The sequence below is a fragment of the Pediculus humanus genome, genomic scaffold (genome assembly GCF_000006295.1).
Source record: "Pediculus humanus corporis 1103172107426 genomic scaffold, whole genome shotgun sequence".
Classification (NCBI taxonomy): Eukaryota; Metazoa; Arthropoda; class Insecta; order Psocodea; family Pediculidae; genus Pediculus; species Pediculus humanus.
Window position 1 is genome coordinate 254,002 of NW_002987049.1, and position 27,234 is coordinate 281,235.

At 27.3% G+C, this 27,234-nt stretch overlaps 2 protein-coding genes across 2 annotated transcripts; both read right to left on the minus strand.

The window, feature by feature from the left end:
• Positions 1-881: 881 nt before the first annotated feature.
• Positions 882-3,486, minus strand: Phum_PHUM076930 (fam43, putative; the record flags this gene model as incomplete). Its single annotated transcript, XM_002423616.1, has 5 exons — positions 882-910; positions 1,135-1,629; positions 1,804-1,982; positions 2,178-2,664; positions 3,396-3,486. The coding sequence occupies 5 exons, from the start codon at positions 3,484-3,486 to the stop codon at positions 882-884; spliced, it is 1,281 nt and encodes a 426-aa protein (XP_002423661.1).
• Positions 3,487-7,897: 4,411 nt separating this feature from the next.
• Phum_PHUM076940 (FERM, RhoGEF and pleckstrin domain-containing protein, putative) lies at positions 7,898-24,632 on the minus strand (the record flags this gene model as incomplete). The annotated part of the gene is made up of 19 exons (XM_002423617.1): positions 7,898-7,958; positions 8,223-8,374; positions 8,505-8,719; positions 8,814-8,944; positions 9,026-9,177; positions 9,259-9,399; positions 9,531-9,640; positions 9,733-9,919; positions 10,003-10,221; positions 10,291-10,406; positions 18,597-19,039; positions 22,310-22,378; positions 22,475-22,635; positions 22,733-22,888; positions 23,074-23,161; positions 23,457-23,580; positions 23,661-23,883; positions 24,308-24,412; positions 24,489-24,632. The coding sequence occupies 19 exons, from the start codon at positions 24,630-24,632 to the stop codon at positions 7,898-7,900; spliced, it is 2,997 nt and encodes a 998-aa protein (XP_002423662.1).
• Between the last annotated feature and the right edge of the window lie 2,602 nt (positions 24,633-27,234).

The window sequence follows — 27,234 nt, forward strand, 5'->3', positions numbered from 1 at the left end:
TTTGGATTTACTACTCAATCCACACATTACGATAATTCCACAGCAAAATTATTATCATCGTCGTAAACCTTTTTTTTTTTTTTTTTTTTTTTTTTTAAAATAATTGATAAATTAAGCTTCATCAATTTTTTTAATATTTTTCTTAACAGTTTTGTGTCGCGATATTATTATTATTATTAATAACATTTCTAATATAAAAATCGTGTATTTTTATAATTAATGTGCATATTGTAATTTTAATATAATATGGGTCATTATTTATTTCCCATTTAAATATATATTATTTACATTATTTTATTTATTTATTAATTAATTTTTTTAAAGGTAGAATCAAGTCTGTGTAAAATGAAAATTGATTGTTTTTTTTTTTTTTTTTAATGTTTACCTGCATGAAAATAAAATCTTTTAACCTGGTGGATAATAATAATAATCGACAAATTTTTAATAAAATTTATTTATTTTTTCTGAACGTATTTGGCGTCCGTTTGTTTATTAATTAAATTTTATTTTTTTAGAAAATTCGTCATATAAATTATATATAAATTTGTAAAATATTTTAACGGAAGTAAAAAAAAAACAATCAATCAATTGTAATAATAATAATATTAAAAAAAATATATATTTTATGGCACAAAAAAAAATTTTTTTATTTATTTTGTGATGTTAAATTTTTAATTTTAATTCCGAAAAAAAAACGAATTTTTTTTCTTCTTACTATTTAACAACGACGATGATAAAAAAAAAAAAAAAAAACAATTACAACAACAACAATAACAATAACAATAACAAATAATAATAATAATATTATTGTTAATAATAATAATCATAAGTTTTTTTTTATTATTAATATTATTGTAATTATTTTATTACGCGAAAAAAATTTAGAATTTATTTATTTGCCATTTTTTAACTGGGTTAAAAGAAAAATTTTGTAATTGTACTATTTTCAATTTAAAATTAAAATTTAATTTCCCTCCTCCCTTCCCCCCGGGATATCCCTTTGCGTGAGAATTTTTTCATTAAGACCTTTTCACTCAATTTTTCAGTCTTTTTTTTTTTTTTTATTAAAAATAATAATAATAAATGCTTAAAAATAAATTCATATCTGAAGACAGGAAGAATGAAATTTTCTACTTTCGCTAAGTGCCGTCGATTTAATTATTTTATGATAAGGAACATCTAAACTAGTGAGTTTTTGAACTAATAAATCATCAGTTAATTGTACGCATTTATTATTATCATCATCATCATCGTCAAGAGAAACGACTACTTCTTGTCCGTTATTTACCAATGGAGGAGATGAATCCTGACTATCCTGACAATCGCAATTAAAAACAACAATTTTACCTTCCGGTAACGATTTACCGGTACTTAAATAATTTGGTAACCTTTCTATTGTGTTACCGTTGAAATTTTTTACAGAGGTTACCACAACGGGATTAGAATTATTATCAGATGTAAAAAAAATGTCTTTTTTATCACTTGTTATCCGACAATTTGACGATGATAAATTTTGAATAAATTTCGATTTGAAATCATCGATATTACATCCTTCGTTATTCACGTTCATTTTACTACTTTTTAAATTAATTTCACTAATACTATTATTATCTAACTTTTTTCCTGATTCTGAACAAGAAATTTTTCTAGAATTTTCTCTAGTTAATAAACGATTATTTATTTTAAATTTAAAAAATTTCAAAGTTTCCTTCTCCTTCTCCTCCACATCCTCCTCCTCTTCTTCCTCCTCATCTCCTTCTTCTTCTTCTTTTTTGTTTACTTTATTTTTTTTAGATTTTAAACCATCAGAATTTTTTATTGTTACATAACTTGTTTCCCTGTTGGATTTTCTTTCGGTGAAAAATTTTCTACTGTAATTACTTGTACTTTCCACTAAGTTTTCTATGCTCGAACATAATTTTTTAACAAAACTTAAATTTGCGAGCTTATAATCGGATTTATTACCATCATCGGATACTTTCCTTTTTAAATCGTTTAATATATCATTTTTCTTTTTATTATCCGTACGATCGAAATGATGATAATAATAATAATAATATTCATCGTTTCCGATAATTTTATCATCATCCGTTTTAACTTTGTATGAATTATTGTCTTCTTCTCCTTCTTCTTCTACATCTACTTCTTCTTCCTCTTCTGAGCTTTCCTCGATCGACATGAGCTTTGGTGCCGATTTAGATCTTTCAATCGGAGGCTTATAATTGTGACAACCCGTAGATAAAAGTATTTTTCTCTTTGGCAATGAAGGATTATCGTAAACCGAATTAACAAGGGATAATCTCGCATTTTGACGAAGTAATTTATCCCTTTTGAATTCTACCAAGGCTTGAGTCAAACGCGTTTTAAGCGTGTCGGACATTTTCGAAGCAACGGATTCTTTTGAGCATAAAACTGCGTGACATCTAAGCTCTTGTTTTAATTTTCGGCCTTCGTGACGATAGATCCAGCAAAAAATATTCGGGAATTCTGGAGGTACGGTGCAAAAGGTTATCCTGTGAGACCAATATTCTATTAGACCGTGATCTTTCGTAACGGCCTTGAGACCGGATTGTGTTACTTTTATTTTCATTTGAATGCTCGGTTTTAAGGATTCGTTATAGTTTTTCCATAAAGTGTTGAGAGGTTTTTCAATGCAACCCTCGCCTGAAATGGATACAAAAATTATAACGATTAACGATTATAAATAAAGCAACCTTAGACTCTAACAAAGTTTCATTTTCATTCATGGTTTTACGTACTTGTATATCACATGTTTTTTATTATTATTATTATCAATGACATTGATTCAAACACATTTGTTTACAATCAAAAAAAAAGTAACGGTATTGTATTAACTAAATATCAACAATTTATAATAATATTAAATACAAAAACGTGTCAAGCTAGAGATTTTTACTAATTTTATTTTTTACACGCCCCATTATTTATTTGGATTTTTTTTTGTTAACAATCGACATTATTTATTATTAAATATCACCTTGAAAACATTATCGAGGTTTTACGTTGTCGTGGTTCACATGCCATCGTGTGGTCCCTTTATTCTATTGTGGAATACTAAATTCAATCACTTATTGATTGAATTTAATTGGTTTTGATTAAAAAAAAAGCATGCATATATAAAAAGTATCGGAAAAATCGAAATGAAAAGAAAATCGAGTTGGAACCAAAAACGAGTTAGAAAAAAAAAAAAAAAAAACCCGTCACAAAGTACAAAGGACTTATTCGCATGGGATAATACCAGCGATTGTAATTAAAATTAATAATAATAATAAATTAACTTTTAACGACCGCACAAATTGATTTTTCAATATAAAAATTTAACATACGTAATATATACATGTACATAATAATGTGCGTGCGTGAGTGCGTGTTACCTTTGGCTAAACCAGTAAGAACGTTTCCTAAATATGAAACTTTATATGTTGGATCTTCAGCCGTTATTGTTGCCGATCCTCTTTTCCACATTTTCTTAAAGCCCACCCTTAAGGTTCTTATTGTTTTTTCTTTAAAATCTAAATCATCTTCACACAAGAGAGGGATTTCACCATGAGCAAATCCACCTGGAAAATAAAAAAAAAATAAAAAATTTATAACAAATTCATCATCATATATGATAATGATATAAAAGAAGAGCACAAGAGAAACTGATTATGCAACGAAAAATAAAATATCAAATCATTTATTTACACGATTACGGTAATCAAATAATAATAATAATAATAATAATGAAATTTCAAAGACAACATTAGAAACCATCGATCTTTTAATTACCAAAAAAAAATAAAAGACATTTATAATTAAAGACGCAAAATAAAGTCTTTAAACTATTAGAATTTCGCCTTGGAGAATGTCAGACCAAGGCATGGTGGTAACGGGAAAAGGGGTACTCATAAATAGTACTCAATTACATCAATATGGCGGCGGGTTCATTCACTTTTCGATATAAACAAATACAAATGTTGTGAAGCCAACAAATCCCAATACGAAATTAATATTGAAGAAAATACGAATTTTATGAAGCGTCCATATTTTTTTTCTTCGAGAGTAAAAATTAACTTTAAAGTCATCAATAATAATAATAATAAATTTTAAACGCGAATGAATTAATAATATTGATTTAAATGAAAAGGCCATAATTCAAAAATAAATAATTAATATTTATTTATGTATGTACGTAATTTAACCTAGGGCAAATTTTTTTTCATTAACAACATACGTAAACACGTATGTATGATACACACGTGTTATCACATATTCCATCCATCCAAATTTATATTATACGCACGAAATAAATTCCTGTTTCCTGTTGTTGTTTTTATCTTACCTGTTTCGGACGTTTTATCCTGTGCGTCTTTTGAATTATTTATCATGGAATTTTTTAATAATGTTTCTAACCAATCGTCATCAATTCCATCTTTTTCTGCTCCTTCATCTTCATCTTCATCTTCTTGTTCTTCTTTGAAAGAGAGCCTTGATTCGTTTGTTTGAGACATGTCAATCATTTTTTTTTTTTTTTTTTAATATTTAATAACGTCAATAATCAAACATTAAAAGATGTGAATAATTCATCTGTCATGTTGTTTGTCATGCTTTTTTAAAAAAAAAAATTCAAAACTGAAATTTCCATGTTTATTTCAATCAAACTTCAAATCCCCTTTTTTCCTTCTTCTTCTTCTTCTTCGAATAACTCAAATTAAAATGACTTTATTCAAACTTTGACAACTTATTACTCTACCTGAAACATAAATAAATAAATCCAGAAATACCCACGTGGTGATAAATAAAATAAATAAATACATAATATTTGTTACATGATTTTTACGCAATATATATAAAGTTTTTAGAAAGTTTTAATGACGTAACACGACAACAACAAACAACATATAAATGTAATTTTTTTAATTTTCCCTCCTCTCCCCTACCCCCTCTCAACCCGTTAAAATTTATCATTATTATTATTATTTATTAAAATTTTGGAGAGACGGAAAAAATAAGGATAATTTATTTAAAATAATTTTTTTTTCTCGAATAATTGACGTAAAAAAAAAAAAGTTAATATAACCGCATTTTTTATACATAAATATTTTAATATGAAGTAAAAAAAAAAAAAATTTTTTTCAAGGTGAGTAGGAAGTTTTTTTTTTTTTTTAAATAAATTAATTAATTAAATATATAAAATAAAAAAAAAATTTTAAATTTATATAAATCTTTCGTTACAATTAAAAAAAAAAAGAAAAACGCGTGTGCGTGTGTGAGGACCATGATCGAATTTCCAAAAAAAAAAATAAAACTAATAATAATAATAATAAGGTGACCGTAGAAAACCGGAAAATATCAAATCAAAACATAATAATAATAATGACAAAATGAATTTTTACGCGTTTTCACTTATGAACGAGACGTAATATTATTATTATTATTATTATTATTTTTATCATTTTTTTATTACTTTTCATATCGAGTAAAAACTTGAATTAAATGACTTTTTACGTAATAACGAGGTAAATTAAAATGTGCTAAATGAGACAGAGAGAGAGAGAAACCTTATGAAAATTTTCATTACGAATATTTAATAATAATAATAATGATAATCGATGAAATTATTTAAAATTTTCATCCATCAAATTGTACCCTCCTGGATCTGTTTGAGATTTTTTTTTTTTTTTTACTTTCTCTTGTTACGTTCGTCGGTTCATTCACATTATTATCATTATTATTACTAGTTCTTGTATAAATTCTATAATAAATAAAAATGACAAAACCGCACCAATGAAATTCAATTGATGAAAACTAAACGTGAGAAAGAGAGAGAGAGAGAGAGAGAGAAAAAATTAAATGAAATATTTTAACATTGCGAACGAACCTGGAATGAGTAAAATTATCCAGTAGAAGACGCGCACATTCACTCACTCAAAAATACAAAAAAAATTTTGCCCCCCCCCCCCAATTATAAAAAGAAAACGAAGAAAAAGAGATTTTTAATTATGTAATTTTTTATTACTACGTTTAAAAAAAAATTTAGAACTTTGAAATTTAGACGACGCACAAAACGAGAACCATTAAAATCATCATTAAACATATTAAAGAAAAAAAAATGACGTCAAAATAAATCATAATAATAATAATAATAATTAATAAGGAGAATGCGATGGTTAAAACAAAAACCGAAAAATATTTTTTAGAAAAAAATTTAAAATCAAATAATAATAATAATTTACCTGATTATTAATAAGAAATAAAATTTTTTCTTTTTTTTTAATATTTCACTCTTGTAATTGGTAGTAGCACTTGTAGTTGTAGTAATAATAATAATAATAACGTTTTATATAAAACTATGTTGTGACTCCAGGTTGTTCAGCTTTTTTCCTTTCCTTTTCTTTTCTTTCCATAAAAATCCATTTGTTGAAATAAAAAAAAAAAAAAGAGAAAAATCTAAACGCTACCAAATCCGACACAACACATATAATATAATATAATTTAAAAATAAAAAAAAGAAAAAAAAAAAAAACACAAAAACTGGAGTCGATTGTTGAATCGAAACTGCAAACAACCAAGAATTTATTATTTAAAAATACCATTTGCCAAGTTATAAAAAAAATCTTACCTGATGGTTTTCTATATAACATCTCGAGTTGGCATCAAGGTTTTCTTACCGTTAAAAACGCGGGTTAAATATTAAAAAGTAATAACTCACAAAATTTTTCATTTTTTTTTTTTTTTTAACTATACGACGAATAAATAATCAAAAGTAATTATTAATAATAATAATAATGAAATCCGAAGGATAGAAATTTTTACTAATAACATAAAATATTAAAAATTTTTTATCCTTAAAAAAAAAAAAAAAAAAAACATCCGAAGATTCGTTTGTTTAAGAGTAGTAAATGGTTTATATAACGTTTTTCCATTAAGGTACACAGTTACATTCATTATGTTTTTAAACATAATTGTTCAAACTGTTTGTACTCTTTCTCTCTCTCTCGGTTTACCATTTTAAAAAATAATAATAATAATCGAGGGCATTTTAAAATTTTCGTTTGTTCAAACAGGTAAAAAAAAAAAAAAAAATTAAATTTCACGTGGTAACAAAATTAAATGATCGATTATAAATAATAATGATAATTTTAATTAGAGACAAAAACATCTGCTGCTTCTCTCTCTCTATCTCTCTCTCTCTCTCTCTCTCCTCAAACGAAGGGAAGAGTAGATGTTGTCTTTTTTTTTTAATTTATCAAGTTTACATATTTGAATGTTTTGTTGTTGTTGTTGTTTGATTGTGTTTTGCTCGAGCGTGAAAGTGTTTGTGTTTGTTTGTTTGTTTGTCATTCATGTGATTTAAAAATAAAAAAATAAAATGATGATGATGATAATAATAATGATAAATGTATTTATTTAAAAAATTAAACCTAATAATAATAATAATAATAATAATAAATTTTATTAACAATAACGTATTAATTCATTCATCTTAGACGGGATTACGGTACACGCACGCGCACACTCACACTCATCATTAATATATATATATATGTATAATTTTGTTGAAAAAAAAAAAACAGGTTACAATAGAAACAAGGACGAAGAATAAAAATAAAATAAAATAAAAATAAAAAAAATAAAACTAATAAAACTAATAAATAAACTATGTTCAAATCTAATTTACAACAATCTAATTCATTCTAAATGCTTTCTCCTTATAATAATAATAATAATTATTTTAGTTTAAAAAAAAAAAAAAAACCATCGGATGTTAAATAATAATAATAATAATAATAATAATAAAAATAAATTAAAATAAACCCCCAAAAATTAATTAATTACCTACATTGAACAAAAAAAAAAAAAAAAAAAAAAAAGGAAAAAGAAAAAGAAATATTTAATAATTATTTACGTTGTTAAATGTGTTTTTTGTCGAACTCCTTATTACTTCCATCCACCTAGAAAAATATCATTAATAATAATAATAATAATACTAATTACTAATTAATTAACTAAACAAAGTCAAACGTTATTTAATTTTTTTTTTTTTTTCCATTTAAATAATTACTATGGAATTTTTCTTTTCCTTTCCTTTTCTCTCTCTCTCTCTCTCTCTTTATTTTTTGCATTCGATTAAAAAAAAAAATTCTTAATTGTATTTCAACCGTATTGAACACGATAAAATTTAATCAATCAATCAAAGACTGTAGTAATGAATTTACCTTGAAAACGTGTAATCACTTTCCGCTCTGAAAAAATAAACGTGATTTTTAAATTGAAGTTTAAAAACATAATCCTTTTTTATTTCGTCTTCTTCTTCTGGAATCGTTATACTGTAACCCAAAAGTGGAAGGCTAGCCAATGGAGACTCGTCCTGTAGTATCATCATCATCATAATTATTATTATTTTTCATCATTTTCTTTATTTTTCTCATTATTACTACTACTACTATACTCACCAAATAAGCTTTATAAAAAAACAAACAAAAATTAGTAAAAACGACCCACAATTTTTGCCAACCGTTTGAATTTTTAAATTTTCTCAATAAAAATCCACTCAATTCGTTTTCGTAGGATTTCAAATGATCCCCGATGCTGGTCGACGTGTTTCTATGCCAGCAAACGTGAACCGTCGTGTTGCTTCTCTGTTGAGAATTTTTATTATTTCGATTTAAATTTCCCTCATCGTCGACTTTATCAATTACTTCGTCCGACGAACCTCAAATAATTAATTTTAATTTTTAATTAATTGTCTTCCTCCTCCTACCTCGGATGAATCATTTTTTTTTTTTTTTTATTATTATTATACTCACTGCAAGATTTCAAACTCAAATATTTTAATGTTTTTCCATCGTTTTTTTCTCTCGCATTTTGAACAGCCTCGTATAAATCTTCCAACCATCTTTCTTTTTCTTCTTGACTGCTTGCTGCCACGATCAAAGTTCTACCAACAAAAAATAATAATAATTTTACTCGTAGAGCCAACTCTCGATTGTCATAACAATATTTATTAAATAAATTGTACCTGTTTCCACCGTAAATAGTAAAAGTAAAATTTGTTCCCATTTTATCGTCCGATTGTTCGATCATTACGCCTCTCAATGGCATTTGACCGTTGACTTTAAACTGAAGACTTGGAGTCGTACATCTGTTTGAATAAACTAAAATGTCCGAAAACTAAAAAAAAAAAAAAAAATTTTTAAAGTGGGAGAGGCGGGGGGATGTGCGTGTGTGGGAAATTAACATGTTAATTATTACCAAGAAAAACATTCTCTGTTGAAATCCTTTTTTCGAATGTTTTAATAAACAACCTTGTCTGATAAATTCTCTTCCCCCTTGAAGAAGGCCTTCAAAACTCGGCATGTCTCTTTGTAGTTCGCTCAATTGTACAAAGTTTTCCTATAAATTATTTATTTTAATTAATCAATCAATCATTCTTAAATGATTAAAATAAAAATATTCTTTATATATATATATATTTTTTTTTTTTTTAAGAGTGAAATTAAAATAAAGAATAAGTAATAATTTACCGAAACTCTCAATACGGTTGATATATTTTCTAAAACCGGTTGTAATTTCTTTTGAGCTATTGAAAAATCTTTATAATCCGAATAATCAGGTCCGTAATGCATAATCATTCCTGTCGTTGAAATGGAAAAAAGATAGAAAATAAAAAAATCCCAGGAGTAATGAAAAATAATAATAATAATAATAATTTTAAAATAAACTCACGTTGCAATAAACTATTGTAATGAATTAACTTTTGAAGTGGTTTCATTATAAATGACGATAATGGAAGGTAACAAACTCTTTGAAGTTCAAAATCCCGATACAAAATCTCAAATTTTTTATTTTTTCTAAAAGCAGCATCCAATCTTTCGAGAATAAGAAGATGTTTATCCAAATATTTAACGTACAACTGAAAAAAAAAAAAAAAAAAGAAAGAAATAAAAATATTAAATGGAGATATTAGGGGAGTTTTATTCCAAGAGAAAAACGAACCGGTAAAATGTTAAAATGATTAAGTATTAATTCTCCGATTTGTTGTATTTCTCTTTTTGGAATATTATTGCTTTTTCCTTCCCACGTAGCCATTCTATGTTCTAAATCCTTTAAAAATTGAGAATGTGCTATATTTAATGGATCAAATAAATTGAAGAGTCCATTTAAAACATCGTCTGGCATATCGTCTTCAGATTTCGATACTTCATCGTGAAACCACTAAAAAAACAAAAAATAATAATAATAATATTGTTAAAGGTAGTTAGGGAAAAGAGAAAAATAACTTACTTTGTTAATAACTTCCAAATTTTTCTTGTACGTTCTTTCGGTGGACAAAAGTTCTTTTATCATAAAATAACCTTTGTCTGCATTATAACGTTTTTTCTTCGATTCGGATTCGTTTACTTTTATGTCGGAATCAGTATTATTATTTATATTATTATTAATGTTGTTGTTGTTGTTGATATTATTCAATACGTTGTTTTTATGAGAGTTCGAAATGGTAGTATCATCAAATGTTTTACTCGATTGTAAATTTTTTGAAATACTAATCGAACCATCATTGTTGCTATCATTTATTGAAATCGAATGATTTTCATCATTATCTGAAGTTTTCATTATTTTTTCACAACGATCTTTCATAGAATTATTCACTTGAGACAAGACATCGCTTTAAATAAATAAAAAATAAGTAATCATTAAATTAGAAAATTAATTATATTATTTGAAAAACTCAAAAAATTGATTAGGTTACCTTAAATTTGATTCATCATTTGTTCTTCCATTTTGCAACGGGGTTGAACATATCGGATTAACAATATTATCCCCCGAAACATCCGTTAAACTTTTTGAACAATTTTCCGATAATTCTAAAAAAAAAATAAATAAATAAAAGTTTATGAGAAAATTTTTCATTTTTGGGTATTTCTAATACATATTTTACAATAAAAAACAATTTTAATTTAATAATTAATCATGCTTAAAGAAAAAAAAAAAAGAATAATAGTAATAATCTCACATAAATATAAAATTACTCACGACAATTATATTAATTTGATTGAAAAGAAAAAAGAAAAGAAAAAAAGTTAATTAAAATATTTTTTTCCCCCTTCCCCTTTCACTTCCACTTCCCCTTTACAAAAATTATTAAAAACTCGGTTAAAAATAATCAATAATCAATAATTCAATTCAATTAAGAAAAAATTTAAATATTAAAAACACCGACAAAGAAATAAAAATAAGAGTTATGTCATTACATCAAATACTTATTGTTTAATTAAAATTAAATTTTAATCAAAAGGAATAATTTTTTTAAATATTGTTAATAATAATAATAAGTTTTATTGTAATTAATAGAACAATAATAAATCGTTGTTAACATTTATTTATCTATTAAAATAATTTTAATAAATGAATATTTATCACAAAAAAATTACATTAATAAATATATATATATATATATATATATATATATATATATTTAGGCAAATGATAAAAACTTTATGTTAATAATGTTTTTACCAAACCGGGTATTAATAAAAAAAATAAATTATTATTATTATTACAGAACGAAAATTAATGAGACTATGATTGTATTTATTGATTAATAAAGTCACTTAAAAAAAAAAAAAAAAAAAAAAAAAAAAAGAATAATCTTTTTAGATTGCATATTTATTTATATATGCAGCACAGCCCACATTTTCACCTTTTCCGATTCTAAAAAATAATAATAATAATAATAATAAAACCAATCACAAACTTATGTAAAAATAATAATAATAATAACAATATCAAGAGGTACATAGTTTACTCGAATGTGTGTGACGATTGGGAATATTAAAATATTTTTACATAATCTGTATTCATACCCCTCCCCCCCTTTCTTTTCTTTCAATTTTTCGTTTCAGACTCGTATCATTTACATAAGTAACAAAAAAAATAATTTAAAATAAATTATCAACCGATTAAATTTATATACTAGATTTATTTACACAAGTTTTTTTTTTTTTTCGATTATTAAAGTTTATTTTTCGCTTTTACTGCGGCCCGAGGTTTTTTTTTAATTTTTTTCGACGCTCTCGGTATCGTGTTCGACGTTGAATATTGCGATATATCGCTATTTGAACTTTCTTCTTCTTCCGGATACGTTTTAGACATGAAATTATACGAACGACATTTTCTATAACTAATTAATTTTGTCTTATCCTCAATTTCCGGTTGGCTTCTCTCGAAAAAATTCTTTTCGGAAAAATCTGAAAAATTAGAATAATACGGTGTCCGGGGTCCCCCCTGTGTTTTGATGACTCTGTTTTCCGTTCTATCTCCCTTCAATGTTTCTTGAAAGCTCGAACACGCGTGACTCTCAAAATATTTTTTACTTGTTTTAAAATTTGAAGGGGCTGGTTCCGAACGTGAGATATCATCGTTTTTAAAATTTCTCCTCGTGCTGCTGCCACCGCCACCGCCGCTGTTGTCCGATCCATCGAAAAATTTACTCTGAGATGTTGGACTTAATATTTTCGATATGGGAGTTTCGAAAAAATTAATTATTTTCCCCGTTGGACTCCTCAGTGCCAAAGTTTTCATTTTAACCGTTTTATTAGGATTCTGATGATTTCCTTCTTCCGTTTGAGAAACGAATACGTCTTTAGGCGACGATGACGATGGCGACGACGAAGATGATGACGCAATAATTTGATTATTACTCTTTTGCTGATCTTTTCCGTGAGACAGTTTAACTGTAAATCCATCGGATGTTGTTTCCTGGCTCATCCCTTGATCGAAATTAATTTTGTTGGTTTTCTTTTTCGAATTTTTCGACCATTCGGAATAATTATCCGATTTGTTGTTTATGCCGGAACCGGTCAAAACCTTCGCGCCCGTAGAATTCGATCTATCGGATATCGATATTGCCGAAGTATCCTCGCTTAGAGATCCTGTTCTTAAACTTTTACGCCTCAAAATAGCAAGGACTGTTCCTTCTTGAGTTGTGGTCGTCGTCGATGCGGATATATTATCACTTGAGTGGTTCAAATAATCTCCTTCTCCTTCTTCTTCTCCTCCTCCTTCTTCGTCTTCTTCTTCCTCCTCCTCTTCCTGTGAAGTGCGATTTTCATCCGAAGAACTCGCGTTTTCGTTGTTACGCGAATCCGACACCAATACCTTGGAAGCTTCTTCTGGATATATTTCCGAATAAACAGTTTGAACGTTATTTGCGTCCGATAGACAAAATAAATTAGAATCGGAAGAATGCCACGAAGAGTCCGGAAGTGGAGGAGGAATCGAACCCTCGAACGGCTCGTAAACTTTTGATTTATTTTCGACATCGATTGCATTTTCCGACGTGAAAACCAAATCTTCAGGCAATTCTGAAATTTTTAACGCGTTGTCTCTATACGATGGAGGATCGCTCGATAAACTAGGCTGATGATCACTTGAGAGCATGCTTTCTTCCTCGAAACTCGGGGAGTGCGAACTAGGTTTTGAATAGTCATCTTCGAAATCGCTTCGTTCGAGATCCGAAGTCGACCTTTCGCTTATTCTACTCAGCGTCCGTGACAAAATGTAGCCGCTGTTAAAACCCCCTATTATTATTTCGGCGTTTGTCTTTGTTAAAAGCGAATGGCCGAACCCGGCGGATAGTTCCAAGTCGTCTGGCTGATTTATCGAAGTGCTACTGGTTTCTTCTTCGTCCGCAAGGTTGGCACTATCATCGGGAGGAATCCAACATTCTTCTAAGCTGCTCGATCCGGAACTTTCTAAAAGGAAAGGCTTCCACGTGGATGACAATTCCCGTTTGGGACAGAGAGGAGCGCTCGATGAACTTGATCCTTCTTCTCCGCTGTCACGTTTATCTAAATCAAATCTTTTCTTTTTCCCCGTAACTCCGGAAGAATCATTTTTTGTCTTTTCAACGGATGAAAAATGCACCGCGGGGCTCTTATTATTTTTAAATACGCTCTGATCTTGATTCGCGTTCAATTTTCCGTCAAAAGAAGAACTCTCTGATTTTTCTACATCTTCGAAACTCTTTGACTCCATATTTTCTTTTTCTGATTTCTTATTATAAGCATAATTAGATTCAAGCCTTTCCTTATATTTAACAATGTCAAACTCTTCTAATTTCAACGATTTTCCAGTTTCGGAGAGGTTTCTTTTCGATATTTGATTTTGCACGCGGGAAACGAAAGTGATTTCACTCAGTTTTTCAATATCGCTGTCGTGAGAACTGTCCAAGTTGCTGCTTTGATTGCTATCGCATTTAAAAGTGTCGTACTGCCTTTCTTGCAAATAATATGAGGCGAGCGCATCTAATGATTCGTTAGTGTCGGATTCAAATTCAGGTAAGGTGCCGAGATTATCATTAAAATTTTCACGAGGAGCTGTGCCTTTTAAAATCGGACGTTCTTCGGTTGCCGCGGTCCGAACGTTGCATTCGTCTTCGTACTCATCAGATCTCTTCGTAGATTTATGCGACTCGACCGCGTCTTCGCACCTTTTCAATAAACTAACATCACTCACATCATCGTTCAACGTTCCCATAGTATTCTCCGCATTTATTTCCGCAACCGTTTTCTCTCCATCCGATTTAATTTTAATAACGTTTTCCGTGCAATCTGTTTCCTTTTGAAAATAATTGTCTTCTTTGTAATCGAAACCTTTATTATCAGTAATTATTTCATTTATTTCTCCCGATTTGTCTGCGAGCGTATTATTAATTATGTTTTCGTCGCGGCGTTCCAATGAAATTCCCGATGATGAAAGGTTTGCATCAAAAGTATTTGGTTCTGATTCGAAAACTTCTTTGTCGTCATCGTTCTCAAAAGAAGAACGAAATCCTTCACCGTCTAATTTATCTGAGAAACTATCACCACCTACGGAACATTGTTTTGTCAAGGATGCTCTTTTTCGCCTTGTTTCTTCCGAGCTCAAAACCTGATATTTGGTCGCAGCAACAGTATCTTTATCGGAAAGAATTCTCTCACGTTTTTCCGACAAATATTTTTCGTCCTTTTTACAATTTTCTAGTGAATAAATAGTATTAACATCTTGTCGCGGATGTTGCTGAAAATGTTGACAATTTTCCTCGGCCGTAACTTCACCATATTTATCGAGATCTTTCGTTTCCGTGGCAATGTAAGATATTAATTCGTTGTCTCCACTTAATGATAAAATGTCTTCGGATGGAGAATTTTTAGGCAGAATAGAAGAATCATCGTTTGAAGTTCGTAGACTATTTTCTCTTGTACCGGAAGCAAAATCGTTTTGTTTTTTGTTAGAGGTACTCACGCTTTCATCGACGTCCTTAAACTGATCGGGAACGGATATTATACTTCCTTCTTTAGAAATGGATCTGTTCAAATCATCTGCTTTTTCCCAAATGAGATTCTTAAATTCATCTTCCATTTCCAAATTTTCACCCAGCACCATGAAAAATTCTTCCAATTCATCATCATTTTCGCATTCTTCACTAACGCTCACGTTATTAACTCCGTTACATTGAATGCAATCCATATTATTTTGCCCGAATAAAACGTTATTAAATTTATCAAAATCTTTTTTTTCAAAATTTTTGACGGGATAAAAATAATCTTTAGGGGATTCTTCCATTAAAAAATCCTCATCAAAACTCCAATATTTGCTTTTTTCACTTTCCTCGAATTTTTTCTCCGATAATTCGTACGTATCCAAACTACAGCATTTAAATTTATCTTTCATTGTCAGCTTTTCATTGTCACTACTCGTGGTCCAATACCCGGAAGTGCATTTAGTAAAATAAATCTTTTCAAAATCATGCAAACCCTCCAAATTTAATTCTCTTTTAATTTTTTCGTTAAGGATTTTTCCTTTCAACACATTTTCCTTTTGCTGCAATAATTTTTCTTCTCTCTCTAAAGCTTCCGGCAAATCATCGACTGAAACCCAATGTTCCGGACTACTTTCTTTAATTGGAGTGCTTAAATTGTCGTCGTCGATGCTTTGACCGCAACTTCCTCTTTTCATGTACTCCATGGGCATAGACTTATCGGCTGGTTTCCAATTTTCAACTGAATCGCTTTCCCATACCTCATCGTCTATTAAAAAATCTTGTTTATTATTCTGTATAATGCCTTTACGAATTCCAGAATCCGATTCACCTCTTAATAGCGATCGTCGGGGCAATCGGCGTTTAACTTTGACGGTTTTCTGCTCCCATCCATCCGCGGATTCTTCCGATGTTTGACCTGATATTTGTCGCACAGAGGGAAAGCGTACCGACTCTGGTAAATTAACCAACCTGTCTTCCGGTATGCAAGACTCAAAATTCATTTTAGAACTCTTATCATTCTTCGCGTATGTATCAACCTCATCGAGAACGTTTATTTTCGTGGCCAAGTTTTCATCTTTCACAAAATCGGTCGCAATCACGTTCGTAATTGATATTTCGCGTTGACCTGGAGATATATTTTTATTATTTTCCGACGCTTTTGAATTTTTCAAAATGTCAACATCAGTTTTCGGAATGATCCCTTCATCTTTTTTTTCCAACACTTCCGCTGTTGCATTCTTTTTAGCAAGTTTAATTTTTTCATTCGAAACAACAATGTCTATCTCACTGCTCTCGACCGTGTCGTCTTTACTTGAAAAAGCATCCACCGGTGGCAAACGCTGAACTCTAATATATGGGGCATCGAGGGATTTCGTTCGCTTCGAAGTTATCAACGATGTTGATTGTCTATCGCGATACATGTGAATGAAAGCGGAACCTTCGGATAATCCTAAACGTGTTTTAGAAAATAATATGAGGGAATCATGATGTCTTTGTACGGAATTGACTTGGTTTTGTTTTCCCGATTGAAGGACCGAATTATTCAAAAGAGAACCTTTATCCGATTTATCTCGTTGTTCGGGTAAATTTTTTTCATAGCTAATTTTAGAATTATAATTTTCCTCTCCGGTTTTTACGGTCGTAGTTTCTTTAGACGTTTTGATTTTAGTTTTGCTCGTGTTTAATAATTGAAAATTTTCGTTTATTTTTATTTTTTCTTCATTAATATTTATTTTATGAGAAGAAGAGTGCGATGTTATTAATGAAGTATTAAAGTAATCGTTAGCTATTTTTGAATCTTTGCTAACAGCATCAGTCTCAGTAATTTTTTGCACGAAACTCTTTTCTTTATCGTGAAAATCTCGTCCGGTTAAAATTGATTTTTCCAATATTTTACTCGCTGACGATTCACTTGTTTCATCGAGTTCATTTACAATCGAACCTTTTTTTGGCAAACTTTTTATTTTTTTATCAGAATTTTCCACGTTAAAATCCATTTGCATCATAATCCGTGATTTTTCTACATCGTAACTTTTTAACAGTTCCACTTTGTTTTTTTCCGCATTTGTCCGATTCGATAGTTTGCCTTTATTCGAATTATGACAACTGCCGTGACTCTTTCGCATCGAATCCGTAGAATGAATTTTAATTTTAGCGTCAGAAGCATTTTTAGAATCGTTTAAAATTGACTGTACACGTGAATTAATTTTCTTTTCTGATTCAATAAAAACTTTATCGCCTGCGTTTTCTTTTACGATTAAATTTTGACCGTGAGAAATTTTTTCAGGAGAATCGAAACCAGAATAATCAATTATAGAATGAGCGTCTTTTACGTTGTTGTGCCTCTTGTGTAATATATAAGAAATATCTTGTTCGCTTTGACTATTTTTTATACATCTATCATCGTAATCGTCATCATCGCGTTCTTCAATGTGATCGAAATGTTTTTCCACTGAATTAGACGGAGTGTAATCGATGCTCTTTTGATGAATTAATAAATTTTTTTTAGAAAATTTTTTCGAATTACACGAGTCGCTTTTACTTCTTTCTACAAGTGATTTAACGGTCGCGGAAACAGTTCTCACATCAATGAAATCTATTATTTCCTTATTATTTTTGTCATCTTTATTTTTCGCAAATGTCAAATCCTTTTCTTTTGCATCTCTCTTGAGAAGATCAACATTCAAATCTGTATATTTTAAATTTGATAAATTGTCAAAATAATTTTTTTTAACATTTTTTGTTATTTCTTCACTTTTTTCACTTTCGGTACCACTTTGATTATCGGAAATTTTTCTTATTTCTTCCATTGAAAAATCATGTACGGTTTTTTTATTTAAAAATTCTGAATATTTACCAAATTGATTGGAAACGACTCTATCAATTTTTTTATCACCATTTATTTCGTGCGAGTCGGAAGAATCGAAAGGACGAGAATCGGTTTTATTATTCATAAATTTTTTATTCGGTGTTTTGTCCTCGACGATTTTACAGTTATTTTCTTTTCCTTCTTTTTTTTCCTCGTTTTTTCGATGAAATTCATAATATGTTGTTATATTATTATAATTATCTCGATCGATTTTAATTCGTTTATTTTCCTGCAATCGACTCTGCTTTTCAGCGTTTCGTTGATTTCTCCTGAAGGATTCTCCTATTTGAATGTTACCGTTTTTGACCGAAACTTTTTTTTCTTTTCCTTCCTCTTCTTCTTCTACATCTTCTTCTAATGAACTTCTTTTTTTTTCACGTGCTACCACATAATTTTTTCCCGTGAAATCTTCAAAACATTTGTTCTTAGGTGTGATTCCGGAGCGACCGTTCTTAGCATTTTTACAAATCACCTTGTTCGTAACTAAATGAGTTCCGTCAAAATTCTCTGACCCATCTATGGTGTGTTTGAGAGCCCCAGAAACAATTTTACTTTCTTTGTTGTCCCTATTACTTAATTTTTTAAAAGTATTCCTATCGAGAGATCTAAAATCCCCATCGTTATAATATTTTGTATTTTTTTCCCTTTCCAATGACCGAAAACCGTTATCTCTAAACCTCACGTACGCGGGATCGATATTGCTATAGAGAGGTCCTTGTTCGAGCAGACATTTATCTGATCCCCAACTGTACGACCTAGCTCTGCAGATTTCACTATCATCTTCTTTCGGTTTTTCTTCAACCCCCGATTCGTTATTAAAAACATCCAACTCTTTTTCTAACAATTCGTAAGAATCGTGACTGACATCGTCGTGAGATAGAACGTCTTCCTGTGAATGACAGATACCGTCTATAACTCCTGCCAAGGGATTTTCAAATTCGATTTCATTTGTTGTTGCGGTAGATAAGTTACTCGTCGTACCGGGATAACTATTGGAATATATTTTCATGTTAAATATGTAATCGCTCGTGTGTTCGATGGATGAATTTTTACTCATCGCCGCAGAATAACACTTTCGATTTTCTCTATAGGTTTCCGACAGAATGGAACACTTTCGATTACAGCAAACGTCTTTTGAATCCACGTCGAAATTTTTATCTTCCGATAAACGACTCTTTTCAAAATTAATATCTTTATAGCTTAAACTTCGTCGCCAGGCATAATCTTCTTGCAGTTCAACTTTTTTACCGTTGGCAGACGTTAAAATACATTCATTACTTTTACTATTTTTATTAGAAAATCCACCACCACCACCACCACTACTCATTTCGCAAATATCAATTTCCGCATTTTCAACATCATTTGCGTTACTAATTGAATTTTTAACTAAACTTCTGAACGAACTATAAAAATTTGAATACATTTCGTTAAAACTAGCGTATTTCAAGCAGTTTAAATTTGGGTTATAACTTTCTAAAGTGCTATTATCATTAATTGCATCACTTTTATCATCGTTAAAAAGATTTGCTAAGTTGTTGCTGACAGCTGAGACAGTGCCTGCAGGACTGTGGAGGGGTGAGATTCCACGAAGAGAGTGGTCTTGAAAAACTTTCGTCTTCGTAGATCGATGATCTATCGCAATTCGTAAGCAGTAAAAAAGAAAAGAAGCAGTAGCCATTATTTTTAAAATGACAACACCACAACCACAAATATATATACATTGCACAATGAAAAATTTTTATGTCGAAACAATGTGTTACTCGGTGAAAAATTAAATTGCTTTTGAGAAAAAAAAGAAGCGCGAGTGAAAGTTATATATAAAATTTAGATTTCCGTAACGGAATAAAAAATTAATTTTTTTTTTTTTACCTGCTTGGCGGTAAAGATTCTCGGGAAGATAATAGTGTTGAGGGCTCAACGTGATTGAAGTACCTGGAGAGATGGATGTTGTACGGGGAGATGACATTCCTTCCGTATTTATGTCGACAGCATGAAGTGGCGATGAAGTCAAGGTCATTGAGCCGCATGAGAGAGATGCTGGCGTTTCCGCTTAAAAATTAAAAATAACAAAAAAATAAAAACCTTAAGAGAAATACGATAATTGAATGATAAAAATGAAACCTTAATTAAAGTATTTTTTGTTTTAAATGCAAAGTAAAATAAAAACAACTACACAGCTAAAATAAAAATAAAAAAAAAAAACTAAAAGGTACCAGTACTTCTCATAAGGCTAATGCAAATAATACTTACTTGTTGCATTTTCTCCCAATGGAAGTAACGGGTGAGCGGAAATACTGGTACCAACATTTGCAACGCTAGAATGTGCAGAGCTTGAATGTCGGAATGATTGAGACCTAGGAAGAGAAGAAGGAATATTAATAAATAAATGCTTTTAATTAATCTTTTTTTTTTTTTTTTTTTTTTTACGTCTCGAACTGAATTTTTTTTTGTCCCTATTAATAGTAAAATGCATTATTACGCTAAAGATTTTTTGACGTGAATAAATTCTAAAACAAGAAGTCCAAAAAAAAAAAAAAAAATTATTTGCAACATTACGAAGTTAAATTGAAACATTATAATTTAATAAGCTTTTGTTGAAAAAAAAAATAATAATAATAATAATATTAGACAAAGAAAAAGATCACTTAAACAAGTTTGCTTTTTTTTAACGAGAAAATTGTAAAAAAATTTAAAAATTGAAATTAGGTATTTACAGTGAAACCTTAAATCGATAAAATATAATAATAAAATACATGTGTATATATAAATAATATTCAACCTCACACTATTAAATATACAATAAATTTATAAATTTTCATTTTAAAAAAAAAAAAAAAAAATTTAATTTCTTTTTTATAATTTTGTTAAATTCAGTTCAATAAAATAAAAAAAAAAAATAGTAGTAGAAGTTTTAATTTTTTTAAAAGCAAATTTTCTTATTTTTTTTTTTTTTTAAATAGCAAAAAATAAAAACTCTTCCCTCTTCCCTTCCTTTAATTTTTTTTTTTTAAAACAAAAAGTTTTCGGAGAAAGGGGGCGGGAATAAATAGAAGGGAAAAGGTTCAACTTCTACATCAACACAAAAACATACAATTAATAAATATAAATCAATAATAATAATAATAATAATAATGCTTAAAACCCCCGACAAGTACACGAAATGAAAATAATAATAATAATAATGGTAACGATATCAATATGGAATTTTTTTTTATCATTTAAAAATATTTTAAATTGGTAAAAAAAAAAAAAAAAAAGAAAATAATTTTAACCCTTATTAAAATTTTAACTGAAAATTTAAAAAAATAAAATAAAATAATAATAATAACAAAAAAATTTTTGAATTTTCATCAAGTTTTAGTGAAAGTAAATTTCTTTTTTTTTTTTGTAATTAAACCATTTTCGAAAATTTGACAATAAAATATTATTAATTTGTTTTATCCTGTTACACATTGTAATTTAAATGTAAAACTTATTTAAATTATTTACTTTTTCAATGATAGAATATATTTATAAAACACGAAGAAATTGAAAACTTTTCTTTTTAATTTCACAAATAACGATTATCGATAATTATTTTTTACATTATTAGTATTTTTCTGTTTTCATCCTATTTTATAACGTCAAACAAAAATTATTATTTAATTAAAAGGTAAATTGTTTCCTCGTTTAAAAGAAAAAAAATATATATTTTCTATTTCTACAATAAAACTAATATTTTTTTTCCTCGAATAAAATTTAAAAAAATTAAAATGCTTAGAAAATCAGGCTAAATTATGCTTAACAAATAATATAATAAAAAACAAACGAATTAAGTAAAAAAAAAAAAAAAAAGCCGTGAAATAAATTCTTTTTTTTTTAATTATTTAAAATTTTTTTTTTTTTTGAATTACCAAAGTATATTTATAGCCAATAATTGAATAATATAAGCTATATATTATACTTTAATAACTTTTATTAAATTGACAAATATCGAGAAATAATAATAATAAATAAAGCAATGAAAATGAAAAATTATTAAAAAAAGGTAACCAGTTTAATACGGAGGCAACATTTAAACTCAAATTTTTTTTTATCAAAGCCTTTATAATAATGCTGTTTAAAATTAATAAATAAAATAAAACACTTACCTTTGAAATGTTTGTCTTTTCACATAATTTTCTCGTACAAAGTCTACTATTTGTTTTTGAGTTCGTCCGCTGTACCTAAAATTTAAAATTTAAATTTATGAAAAAAAAAAAACAATAATAATAAAATAAATTATTAACTTAATATGAAAAATATTATTATTTTACCTAAATGATGATCCTCTACTAAGAACTCTTGTTTTATGCCTCGGAACTTTTTTAACAACAGAACATCTAAAAAATCCATGATTTTCGACGCATTTTTTCCAAAAATTTTTACATTCGTTTCTACCTTCGAAAAAAAACTCCACCGTATCTTTATAATATCCCTAAAAAAATAAAAAGAAAATTTTACGACTCAGATACATACATATAGCAAATGATAAATTTTTTCTAAACAATAACTTTAATTGTAAAATTACTTACGTATCCTTCCGGGTGAAGTTTAACCAAAAATCTTCTTCGTTTAAATGAAATTTTTCGAATTTTCGCCCAAGAAAACGTGTTAATTTTAGTAAAATTTTGAAACACTACTATTCCCATGTGAGCCACAGCAAGATTTAAAGGTACGCCTTCGTGATCCTGTAAATGCATGATAAGCAAATTAACAGCAGTAATTCAGAAAAAAGATTTAATCAAATGTATAAAAATAAGAATAAAATCATAAAAAAAAAAAAAAATTATAAATTTTCTAAAAATATAAATTAAAATTATATTTTTAGATTTTTGGATCATTTAAAATATTAATGGTGGGTGTTTAAAATTACCTTTGCCGGATGCATTTTAATTCCGTAAAGCTCACATCGTCTCGCAGTCTCTAGTAAATTTAAATCAGCCTCAGCAGGTGATTGTCCTCTGTGAAATAATATTTATTATTATTATTATAGCTTTTCGAATATTTAAAAAAAACGTTAAAGTTTTGAGGTTTTACTTGTTTTTAAATTTATATTAATTTTAAAGTTTTTATAAAGCTCATTAATGATATTTAATTATTTAATTCCTGACAATTGACCATCAAATCAATGGTCGTCGATACCTGAATTCCTGTCCAAATTTTTAATTTAAATACCATTTAGGGTTCAAAATAATTTCTACTTGTTTTAAAAAATAAATTTTTTAAATGAAAATAATAAGTTTTCAACAGCCTTACGCATGCTTTTTGTGATTTTCCATTATGCGCTTTTCAAGTTCTTGGTCTTGATTAGGCATAAACTTATAGGTTGATAAATACCGATAATCGGGATAATCTTCAGCAACATAATCTCCGCATTCGGCTAAAATATAGAAATAAACATACACAGCATTTCTAATTTGATTAAATTAGCATTGTAAAATTATTTTCCACAGAAAGTACCTTGTACAATATAAGATGCCATAAGTGCTGCAGTATTACCATTACATTGCAACAAACCTTGTGAGAGATCTCTTTTGATTTGCAAGCAAAACAAATATCTAGTGAACTCTTCTTCTAATTGAGAAGGATCTGGGGTATAAAATTTAACGCAAAACTTCACCATTGTGTCCACTAATGAGAGTCCTACTTGCCGGGAAAGAGGTTTTTCTAAATCTAACCAATACTGCAATTAAAAAACATGCGTTTACTAAGTAAAAGAACATAAAACAAATTTAAAAGCCTTATTACATACTATTAATTCATTACAATAATAATTACTGACATCATTTTAATGACATTGTTTTTAAAATTTTAAAATTAATCAAGTATAATAATGTAAAAATTATTCTGTTTGCCAATAGAATCGAAAATATATATATATTTTTTTTAAATTTCTTAGAGATTGTAATACAAGTTATATCGAAAATATTCATAGAAATTGAAAGAAGTTATTTAAAGTTAATTGGAAAGCTTTCAATTTTTGACAGTTTTCTAGATATCAATTAGTTATTATTTGTGTATTATACTTATCGCATGCAATGCTATTTTAAAAAAGAATATGAAAGTATAAATGAATTCATTTATGAACGTTTAACGTTGAAACTAACTTTTGTTCCATTCATTTCCTGATATTCTAATCCGAAATAATCAGATTCCAAAAGATGTAATTGACTGCAAACTTGGTCAAATAATACTCGGGCCAAAGCTTTAGCCTGAAAATCAAAGAAAATTAATATTAAAACAAGAATCATTTTTTATTTAGTTTTAAAGAAAGTTTAAGAATCAAACCTGTATTTGAAAAAGGGTAACAGTATCATCCAACATTTGAACCCTTATTGCTAACATTTTCCCACCCTTTTTTGGAGTGCCTGGTGGTGTTCTGTCTATACCACCGGGCTGAGACTGCGAATGAGTTATTTTTCCGCTGTCCATTACTGCATATCACGTAATAAACATTCAGAAAAATATTTACTATTATACTGAAAAAAATATATATACATTTAAAAAATTACAAATTATTAAGAAAAATTGAAATATTATCAACAATTGAAAAAAAAACCTTGAATAAAGGTTAAATACAAATATAAAATATGATCAAATTTTCAAAATTAACTTTTTACATTATGAGATTCATAAAAAAAAAAAAAAAAAAAAAAAAAACAAAGCTTTTATCAATCATAAGCTAATGAAAAGAATATAAACAGTGTTGACATGTAGTAAAATTATAAGGTAAACTATTTTATAATTTTTTTAAACAGAAACTATCAATGACATAGAAACAAATATAAATGTTAAATATTTACAATAACTAGCACACAAAAAAATAAATTGAAATATTATATGATAGGTTACAAAACTTTTATTTTTTTCAAACATTCATTAATTTCAAATAAGAAATAAAAGAAAAATAAATAAATTCATAATTAAAATAATTATTTTTTTTTTTAAATATTATTCGTAATCAAATAAATATGTAAATACAGAAAAAAAAATTACATTATTTATAGAATTTAAGAAAAATGAATTTTGACAAAGATAATAATAATGATGAAACTAAAAATTTTTTTTAATAACCTTGAAAATTTGATTTTTTTTTTTAAAAAGAAAAATTAAAATTAAAACAACAAGCAATGTTATAAATTGAAACAGTACCTATACTTAAATTAACTTTTTTGTTTTAAAAATCAGGATATTGTTATAACATTATTTTAATTTTTTATTCCTCTTGATGAGTGTCGTCCTAAAACTTAATTACTTATAACAATATTTAGTCCTTGAAAATCATCAAAACAATACCTAAAAGTACAAAAATTATAAATGAATAAAATTATTATTTTCATAATTATAAATTTTATTAGGGTTTTTAAAAAATTTAAAAATAATGAAATGAAAACTCCTGAATTTAACAGAATTTCGAAGAGGAGTAAATATAATGTTCCTTTTAATATATTAATATTGACGAAAAATTATTAAACAAACTTTAATAAAAAAGTTTGTGTATTCCTGTAAAAATAGATTTTTTTCAAAATTTAATAAAAAGAAAATTTTAAATCATATATAATTTCAAGTAACTGCAAAAAAAAAAAAGTCAAAAAATTAAATTATATGCAAATTGATATTCTTTTGTTAATTTAAAAGAAAAAAAAAATTTAAATTTAATGATGAGCATTATGGATTTTTTTTTTTTTTTAATTAATTAATACTATTTATAGAAAATAGTAGGTGGATGTTTTTTTATAAAACATTTGGGTAGCATTTGATTTTGAAATTTAAATTTTGAATTAAACTTTTATTTAAAAGATTAAACAATTTTTTCTGAAATAAAAAAAAAGCACGAAGAAGAATGTTAATAGTGTTCAAAATCAAATTTACATTTTAATTCAGGTATTCAATATCCTTAGGAAAACCGATCTTTGATTTACTCAATAAAGTTTATTGAGTTGAGTTTTAAAGATTTTAGAATTAATCAATAATTAATAATTTAAAATAAAAACAATTCCCAAAAAAAAAAAGTTTGATTATAACATAAAAGAATTTTTTTTTTTTTGCATCGTCAATATAAAGTACATACAAAACGAACCAAACAAGTTTTAAATTTGAAAAAGTCTAAAAAAAACGAAACAAAAAAGAAAAAATTAACAATAATTAAACTAAAGGCTTACCACTGTGATTTGCAATATATATAAGTAGGAATGTAATTTAAAAATCATTTGAAATTTTGGCTTTCAATTAGAAAACCCACACCCTATTATATTTCCATTTCAATATGTCGGACAATTTAACACTTCGCAAAAAAAAAAAACTTCACACAGTAAAAAAATAACTTATAATCGGTGTAACAGTAAGAATATTTTAAAAGATAAAAATATAACAAAATATAAATTAAATAATTTTAATAAATACATATTCAAGAATAAAGAAATTATTAATTATAAAAAAGCTTATTCTATAACACATAACTAATACCAAATCATTTTTTTTTAAAGTTGCGACAAGTAAATGTCGCAAACAAGCAGATATGGCGACATTTTCAAAACCTAATTTTTTTTTTTCCTATTTTTAAATTTTACAAAAATATAGATTATTAATTTCGAAATTTATTTTTATTTTACTTGACAATATTTGTTAATTTTTTTTTTTTGGTATTTGTATATAAAAATAAAACCTAAACGCGGTAAAAAAAAAAAAAAAACAAAAAGAAATTTTTACCGTCATGTAGTCTTATTGGTAAAAATTTGCGGGAAAAAATGTTTAAATTATAACATATTTCGAATGGAAAATAATAAATTGCCGATAGCAATTTAACAAAATCTCCAGATTAATTATATTTGAGTGAAACCAATTACTTAATATTCATACAAATTTATTAAATGACACTTAATAATAATAATAATAATAATAATAATAATAATAGACATATTTTAAATACACAAAATAGTTGGCCTATACCTAATGAATATGAATAAATATATATATATATATATATATATATATATATATATATATATATATATATATATATATATATATTAAC